Consider the following 9,048-nt stretch of genomic DNA (forward strand, 5'->3'; position numbering starts at 1 on the left):
TGGGCACAAAACAGTGGCTCTGACGTCTGCTCATGGCACACACTCCGCAAAAGACATAACGTAAACACGACAAGGCTGTCCGACCAGCAAATGTAGCACGAAAGAACAGCGTAAACAGGCAAAAGAATCACGTCTAACCGGCGAGTTCCAGCATTGAACAACGTGCGCAACCTGAGAGCCTGACGTGTATACGACAGCGCGCGCCACCTAGCGGAAACATCGCAAGGCGGCGTCACTACCTCCTATTGCAGCCGCTTGGCGGTGATCACACTTCTAGTATTCTAGCCACTGTACTTCGGGAGGCGAGACGTTGTTTTCACAACTCGCCCGTCTAGGGCGGGGCTTCTGCTCCGCGACGTCATGTGTCACGTGCGAGGCAGTTTCTTTTTCTATTTTTTTTTGTAGGGGTGGGGGGAGGAGGCGCGCGCGCTCGCCGCCCTCTCCCTGTCCCACCGGTCCGACCTAGTTTGACTGGTTTGGCGCGAGCGATTCCGAAACCACTCATCCGGCTGCGTGAGTCCTGTTAGCTTTTCTGCGTAGTGCGATCAAATCTGCGTGTCGACGATGAGCAGTACTGTTGATGTTCAGGAGCCTATTCTCAGAAGGCACTTGCAGGACTTAAAGCATGAAGATGGCATTTGGTCTGGATACCTAAAATCGGAAGAAGAGGTGAAACAACTGGAACGATCGCTGGCTGCTGCCAACCTGAAATTTGCTGTTCGTTCATCACGCAGAAAGGCGGGTGAGTTATCTGACTTGTGACGGCGATTCCCACCGCTGTTATATTGGGAAACTCTGGCTGAGCGCGGCTGCACGATCATTTAATTTTGATCTCCATTCACTTTATTTTTGACTTGAATTTACCCGATACGATTTATTGAAATATTTGGGAGGGTTGGACGCGGCTCTCCCGTATTGCTCGGGGTACTCCCCACTTCTTGCCAGTCATCCCGATCGCGCGGGCACGGCCGTAAATAAATCTACTGATAGATTTAACAACCCCAAGTCCACCGCAAAACAAAAATAACGGAGGACAGCGCGGTAATAAAAATTTTCTGACTTTAATTGAGGAGCAAAGTCGCCGCTGAACCCTCCCCACTATCCACTGATAGGAGGAGAGGCCGCCGAGTTTGTGTGTGGGCTTTGGTATTAACGGTTCGGCATATCTCTATCTATCGATGTATGTACTCGATATATTGTCACTCTGCAGCATACGCAAAGTTAGCCTCGCCGCCTTACAATGATGCATGCGGTGAAGCGTGCTGAGGGAAAGGCACTCGCTTTCGCGGATCATATCATAGTTATTGAGTACAGGTACGCGCTGTAATTAGGAGTACCGGTGTGGTCACCTACGTCTAAAAAATTTACTGGCAAGCATAAGCATGCGCAAAGTTCTCTATTAAGGGAAGCGAAGTTTCGCCGTGCGTATTCTTTTTTGTTGGTGATGTCACATAATTAAAAAGACGTTTTTCAAACTATGAATTGTAAAATATTGGAACGATAAAGAGCAACAGCATGACGACGATTGGAGAGAGGATACAAAGGGTGCTCTCTTTTAGTACTCTCTTCAACCGTTGTTGTACGTGCGTCACTTTGCCATTTCGGTCGCAGCCAGACACTATAGTTGTAAAGTACGCTTGTAGGAACCTTCCGAGAAATGAGAAATCAATCGAAGTTACTTTTTTTACCTGCATCGAGAGTGTGTCATAACAGCCATGTCATGATGTCTTCACTTGGTCGCATGACTCAGTATTCATATCCACGATGGACCTCTGAGCCAATTAAGCAAAAAAATTCTGTTGCATTATTAAAAGCGTGAAGCGAACATGCAGTAAGTTAGGCATTATGAGCTAGGTGTAGTGAATTGCCATGTGGAGTTTCATAAAAAGAGAAAGCTAATGCACTTATATGCTTTTCTTCGCAGGTAAAGTTGTGTTCAGCACAGTAAACGGCGGTGTTCCAATTCATTTGGACCTTGTGCCGTTCCGAGTGCTTGGGGATGCAACAAAACAGTGCATCTTCGGAGAAGAGTACTACAAAAAGTCTGATGCACAGCACAAAGTACGTATCTTGAAACAGAAAAAAAAGAAAACAGAAAAAAAACATTGCAAATATGATATTATGGCTTGGTTTTTTCAGGCATTCATTGCCTATATTACCAATAATAAAATATCAGATGGTGAAATGTACAGTGAAAGCTGAAGGCATGTTATTGAAAAGGCCATAATCAATATACAGGCCCTGGATTTGCACCATATTATGGCTTCATTTGACCCAGTTTCTATTGCTCGGTGTAAATAGGTGATTAAGAAATATATTGTAAGCATAAGCCCTTGGACCTCCACTACCAATCCTTCCTTTATTTACCTTGTACAGAAAGACACAACTGCAGACTGGCAAGCCATCAAAAAGAAAAGGCTGCAGCTGCAGGGAACTAAAAAGAAAGGATGTCGAGCCGTAATGAACTTCAAGTACATTGAACTGTATCCCAAAAGCAAGGTAGGTTATAAATGTGCTGACTTTTTAAAGTGTAAGCATGTATTTCCACGCCCATGAGCTGGCATGATATGTACTCATGATGTCTAGCTGAGGCAAATATATATTTGAAACTAAGGACTTTTTTCCTAGGTTGAGCTGCCCCAGCCATGTGGACGGATAAAAAAGAATAACATGAAGGCCGACACAGCGAGGGAGTTGGAAGAAGATCTCCGATGTGGGGAAAGTATTGATACTGAGAAAAGAATATATATAGCAATTTCGGACTTTTGTGTGCATACCAACCATGGTTTTGGTGAAATTGAAGCATTCAGCCAAACTGTCGACAAAGATGTAGTACTGCGTATCCATGACCTTGTGCGAGAGGGTATCACATCTGTGTCGGACATAGATAAATGTCTGCGGTACTATGTGCATGATGTGCTTTTTGCCGAAAAAGAAAAACCGAACAGCAGCAGCAGGGCATACTTCCCAACACATGCAGACATCAACAATCATGTGCAAGCTGCACTTAAGAAAGACCGGTTCAATACAGTTGACCAAGAAAATGCTGCTATTTTAACCAAAAAGATTAGGACAGAGCAGCCAGAAACGCACGTCTTTTATAGACCACATTCAGCAGGAAGCTCTGAGAAACCTTGCATTGTCACTGACAATGTCGAAGAGATGGTGGCCAGTGAATGTGAACAGACACTTCTTTTCTGTTATCAGACAAAGTTTATGAAAGAGATGATTGTCAAATATGGCACTTCTGTTGTCTGTTTGGATGCCACGCATAAAACAAGTGATTATGCTTTACCCTTGTTTCTTCTTGTTGTAAAAACACCAGTGGGATACACGACAGTAGGAGTGTTCATTGTGCAGTTCGAGACTTCGTATTGTATTGCAGAGGCCCTGAACATCTTTAAAGAGTGGTCTGGTGGCATTTCTCCAGAGTACTGGATGGTTGATTTCAGTCAAGCCGAAATAGGTGCGATACGTGAGGCATTTCCGAACAGTCGCATATCTTTATGTGACTTTCACAGACTCCAGGCGTGGAATAGATGGCTTCGTCGGAGAGAAAATAATGTTGAACATCCAAATGATGTCTTGGATCTGATGAAGCAGGTTGCCAATTCACAAAGTGAGGAGCATTTTGAAAAGGCCAAGGAGGACCTTGTTAACTCTGTCCACTGGAAGAATGAGAAGCTTCAAAATTATTTTGAAACTGTGTGGCTGCCCGTCAAAGAGCTCTGGGTAGCCTTTTACCGTCTAGGTTTCGACGTAGTGCTGAGCACCAACAATGGCATAGAGGCTCAGAACAAAGTGCTGAAAACACAGTACACCAAAAGTGCTAGTGGGAAACGATCACTTACGTCTCTGATAAATGTTCTTGTTGTCAACTATCTACCTCACAATGAAAAAAAGTATCATCAAGTAACCATGAAACAATCCGCACTTTATAGACAGTGGAATGAAAATGTTCCGTCATATCTGCATGGCAGGCCTCATAGTTTTGTAAAACACATGTTGAGGAGGCATATGAATGCTGTGGAGTACACACTTGCTGACATAGAGGAGCTCTGTGTCAAAGGAACATTTGCAGTTCGTTCTGAAAGTTGCAGTGTAGACAAGCACACAGTTGACTTCAACACACCATGCTGCAGCTGCTTGGATTTTGCAAAGAGCAAGTATCCCTGCAAGCACTTCTGTGCTGTTTTTGACCATGTTGAAGGGTGGTCCTTTCTATCTTTGCCACAAGATTACCTTGATGGGCCACAGATGACATTGCAGCATTCAGGAATAGAACCATGCATTGAACAGAGTGACAATGATGTCGCCTCTCCAGCAGTGCTCACGGAGTCTGAACTTACTCAAACAAATGCATCACAAGCAAATATTTCACAACTGCGAAAGGATATTAGAGCACAGTGGGACAAATGTAATTCACTTCTTCATTACTGTGATGAGGTTGAAGCGTTGGATAGAGTGAAGAGCTTTCTCGAGTCCAGCTTTACTGTTTTGGCAAATGCTGTGCCACAGACCTCTGGCTTGCAAATTAGGGGCTCTCCGACAAAGGGTTGTTCATCATTAAAGCCACTGCCAAAACGGAGAAGGCGTTGCTAACCTCAGAGGAATTATTTTTAGTTAATGTCACCATGCTTAATAGACCAGATAAAATAAACTATCAGAATTTTTGTATGCCGGGAGGGCTCATGGCACTGTAACTTCAGAGAAATTATTCTTAGTTTATGTCACATTGCTTAATAGAGTAGATAAAATAAACTATCAGAATTTTTGTATGCCGGGAGTGCTCATATGGCACTGTAACTTCAGAGAAATTATTTTTAGTTAATGTCACCATGCTTAATGGAGTGAATAAAATAAACAATCAAAATTTTTGAATGCAGAGAGGTCTTTAGGCACTGTTAAGACCAAGCATTCAGCCTGTTCCCTGTTACAAGTTTGTTACTTGGAGCTTTGCTTGTTCACGTTTCAAGAGCTCAAATAGAAGTCTTTTAGTGGTATCATTTTAGTGGTATCTGTGTAGCCCCACAGAAAAATCGAAATTGTTCTGCCTTTTCAGAACTAATGAGCGTCTATGGGCTACAACAATATGTGAACGAACCAACACGGTTTAACGCTTTATTAGATCTTTTACTAAGCAATGACGAAAATGTTATTGTTCACACAAATGTATGTCCAGGAATTAGTGATCATAATTGCGTTGTTGCAGAGTTAAACGTTTCTAGAATACCTGCGTGTAAGCAAACCCCTCGAAATGTTTTCATGTACGACAGAGGGGACTTTAACGCCATTTCCGAAGAGCTGGTCTTGTATTATCCCACTTTTTTATGCATATCGGAGTCATGTGGCATGGATGAATTGTGGCAAATTTTCCGTGACAAGATTACAGAGCTGGTGAATATGTACGTACCTCAGAGGTGTTTAAGATGCAGAAAGAGGCACAAACCCTGGTTCAACTCTGAGATACGCAAACTTGTTAGAAAAGCAGCGAATGCCCATAAAAGGTTTCTTAAAAAGAGAACAGCACTAAATGAAACAAAGCTCAAAAGTGTAAACAAAGAGCTTAAGTTAAAACTAAAACAGGCAAAGCGTGTCTTCTTTGACAAGCTAAACACAGACTTGAAGTGTAATCCAAAATTCTTTTGGAAGTACGTCAAGAGCAACAGAAAAGATGACACAGCTATCCCTGACCTTTTAACCGAGGAAAAAACTATAACGGATGACTTGGAGAAAGCTGAAGCATTTAACGCCTATTTTCAGTCAGTGTTTTCAAAAAGGACTGAACACTCTCCAATGCTACCTTCTAAAAATATTGGCAATGAAATGGCGGAAATTGAAATCGATTACACTGGTTTGGATAGTCTGCTGCGTACTCTGGACACCTCTAAGGCTACAGGGCCTGACGGTATATCATCTCATGTACTTAAAAAGTGTCACGTTATTATTGCACAATATTTATGCATAATGTACAAGTTGTCTCTAGACACCGGCGTTATTCCAAGGGATTGGAAAACAGCCAATGTGGTTCCTGTGCACAAGGCAGGAAGCAAAAAGCATGTACAAAATTATCGTCCCATATCCTTAATTTCAACCTGTTGCAAATTATTAGAACACGTTATTTATAGCGCATTGTTCAAATATCTCGAATATACTCATTTTTTTGCCCACTCCCAGCATGGATTTCGGCAGGGTCGTTCATGCGTCACACAACTAACTGAATTTCAGCATGACGTACTGACTGCGCTTGACCGTAACAACATTGTTGATGCATTATTTCTCGATTTTCGCAAGGCATTTGATACGGTCCCACATAATCTGTTAGATATTAAACTGGCTTCATTGAATATTAATGCTAAGCTGCAAACCTGGCTACGGAATTACTTAAGTGGTCGTAAACAGTGTGTTGTTTTAAATTCTAAAACGTCTTCATATGTAAACGTGACTTCAGGCGTGCCACAAGGTAGCGTTCTAGGTCCGCTGTTATTTTTGGTTTATATAAATGACATAGCATATAACATAAAATCTTGCATAAAATTATTCGCAGACGATTGCGTCATCTACCGTCACATTACTTCAATCGCAGACACTGAATTATTGCAAGATGACTTAAACACGGTAACACATTGGTGCTCCACGTGGAATATGTGCTTAAATATCTCGAAGTGCAGCCACATCAGCTTTGCAAAGAACATTTCAGAAATCCAGTGCACATACAGTATTAATGGCGAGGCAGTCAAAAAAGTGCCTGAGTGTAAATATTTAGGAATTTACTTGAAAGAATCATTCCAATAGAACAGACACATAGACCAAATGATCTCAAAGGCTAGTAGAATGTTGTTTTTTATTCGTAGAAACTTTCATTGTGCAACAAAAGAGGTGAAAGAAACTCTTTACTTCCTTCATGTAAGGTCTATACTTGAATATGCTTGTGTTATCTGGGACCCGGCTTAAAAGTATCTTGCAAAAACAATAGAAAAAGTCCAAAACCAGGCAGCCCGTTTCGTCAGCAACAACTACGACCCATTCGCTAGTATGTCAGAAATAAAGGCCACATTAGGCTGGGAAACTCTAAAATCTAGAAGACGGAAACTTCGATTAAAACTTCTGCATAGCATATATTATAACCTAACAGGAATTAATAAGTCTGAATACCTACTAGCACCAACATATCGTTCCACAAGATGCCAACACTCACATAAAATACGAGAATACGCATACAAAACCACTACTTTTGCCAACTCCTTCTTTTTAAAAACAATTAGAGACTGGAATGAACTTCCCGAAGGTATAGTGAACTTGAGTGACAACAGTGCTTTTTTCTCATCGTTGTGAAATTGTGACATAGGTATTTCTCTTTTTGTACCTGTTTGTCATGTGCAATATTGTACTAAAATATGTTTTTTATTTTAATTGTTATATGTTGTTATAATTGAATTTTTCACTATGTTTGGCGTCTTATCGCAGAAATGTTACCAACAATATTGACTTCCTATGTATACCCCCCTGCAGTAATGCCACTACGGCGTTGCAGGAACTATGTAAATAATAATAAAAATAAATAATCATGCACTAGTCATTGGTAACACGCTTAAAGGAAGGTTAAGCTGCTGATCAAGAATAGACCCAAGGCTGCTAAACTTCCAGCAAGAGGCTAAAGGAACAACTGTTCTTTGAGAGGGACTTGTCATGATTGCACAGTGTCGATATAATATGTATGTACATGCTGTAGTTGCCTAAGTCTATTTTTTCTAATCCATAGTTTCTTCATGCATCCATTATCAAATGTGGCTATACTTTCATCAAACTTTGACAACTTCATGCAGGATACCGAGGATAATAACAGACTTCATGACAAATACAGTGTTGTTATATGCATATCATGTAAATGAAGGTGTTAATAGGTACTGCAGTAGTTGCACATACTATGTCTGCCTCAGAACATTGATGTGGGAGAATGTGTTATGTAAATAAAAGTCAAATGTGCTGTAATCATGCCCAATTTTTTCATTTGTTTGAGAAATGCAAGCAACACCTGACAGCATTGGTGTTGACATCAATTCAATTCTGTACTTTTCTGACACAAAGGTCAACAATTTCTTAATATGACACTCTTTCCCATTTATCAAGCTTCATATCCAGTAAGACAGAGGTGTGACACGTGTAATACTACAATTTTCGGACTTGGTGAAAAAGCTGACTGGTGCAGGCAGAAGTGTGTGATGATCAAAGCTTTATTTCTCCCAAAAGAAGTGTGTGAAGAAGCTCTAGTGGAAAGTGGCCAGCAACATCAGCAAGTGCTGTGATATGGTGTCTCACCTTGTTTTTTTATACAAAGGTGCATTAGAGGTGCAGTTTAAGTATTTTGGTAAGAAGTGATGCCACATTTATTACCGCACTTAGCCAATCAGTGAAGTTATTATTGCAAAAGGCTCCAAAACCTATTGGTATCCCCCATTTACCCATTCTGAAGCTGTAACCACATCCTGAACATGCAACCGCATTTTGTAATCTTTTGTTTTGCAATACAAAGTCTCGCTACCTAAGCCAAGGCAGGCTTTTACAGTTGTTTTTACAATATAGAAAAAAGTATAAGTGGTTTATGGCATGAGTGGCATTAATGTGAGCACAATATTTATACGTAGATATCAAGCTAGAAGAGGCAGGCCCAACCACCTAATCTGAAATGACATGCTTGCTTCTCGTACGTTAATGGCTGATAGCCTTCAAATTCATTAGGTTGCAGTCTGCAGATACAAATCCGAGTGTATATATGAAATGCACGTAATGCTGATAAATTGAGACTTATTTCCTTTTCAGCATTTCAGCTGGTTGGTTAGCTTTGAAAATTATCAATAATTGCGAAATCTAAAAACTCTGCTACGATAAACACCAGTAGTTGCATATTGCAAACGAGCTCACATTATCAAGCACAGAATATAATTGTGAGAGGTACAGGGATCACATAATCGGCCCTCAACAGGATGGATACATAACCTCAAGATCCTGAGCGACCATGCAAAAGAAAAGAAAAATAAAAAGCCCAGC

General features: G+C 41.0%; 1 protein-coding gene across 2 annotated transcripts; it reads left to right on the top strand.

Moving 5' to 3' along the window:
- The first annotated feature begins 542 nt into the window (after positions 1-542).
- Positions 543-8,220, top strand: LOC119375575 (uncharacterized). 2 transcript variants are annotated; one of them, XM_037645790.2, is made up of 4 exons: positions 543-742; positions 1,925-2,061; positions 2,377-2,499; positions 7,763-8,220. In XM_037645790.2, exons 1-4 carry the CDS (start codon positions 565-567, stop codon positions 7,811-7,813), a joined length of 489 nt encoding a protein of 162 aa, XP_037501718.1. In that variant the 5' UTR covers positions 543-564; the 3' UTR covers positions 7,814-8,220. The 2 variants fall into 2 exon arrangements, with proteins under 2 accessions (XP_037501718.1, XP_037501717.1); XM_037645789.2 differs by lacking the exon at positions 7,763-8,220 and adding an exon at positions 2,629-7,565.
- Positions 8,221-9,048: the final 828 nt, after the last annotated feature.

The sequence above is a fragment of the Rhipicephalus sanguineus genome, chromosome 11 (assembly GCF_013339695.2).
Source record: "Rhipicephalus sanguineus isolate Rsan-2018 chromosome 11, BIME_Rsan_1.4, whole genome shotgun sequence".
Classification (NCBI taxonomy): Eukaryota; Metazoa; Arthropoda; class Arachnida; order Ixodida; family Ixodidae; genus Rhipicephalus; species Rhipicephalus sanguineus.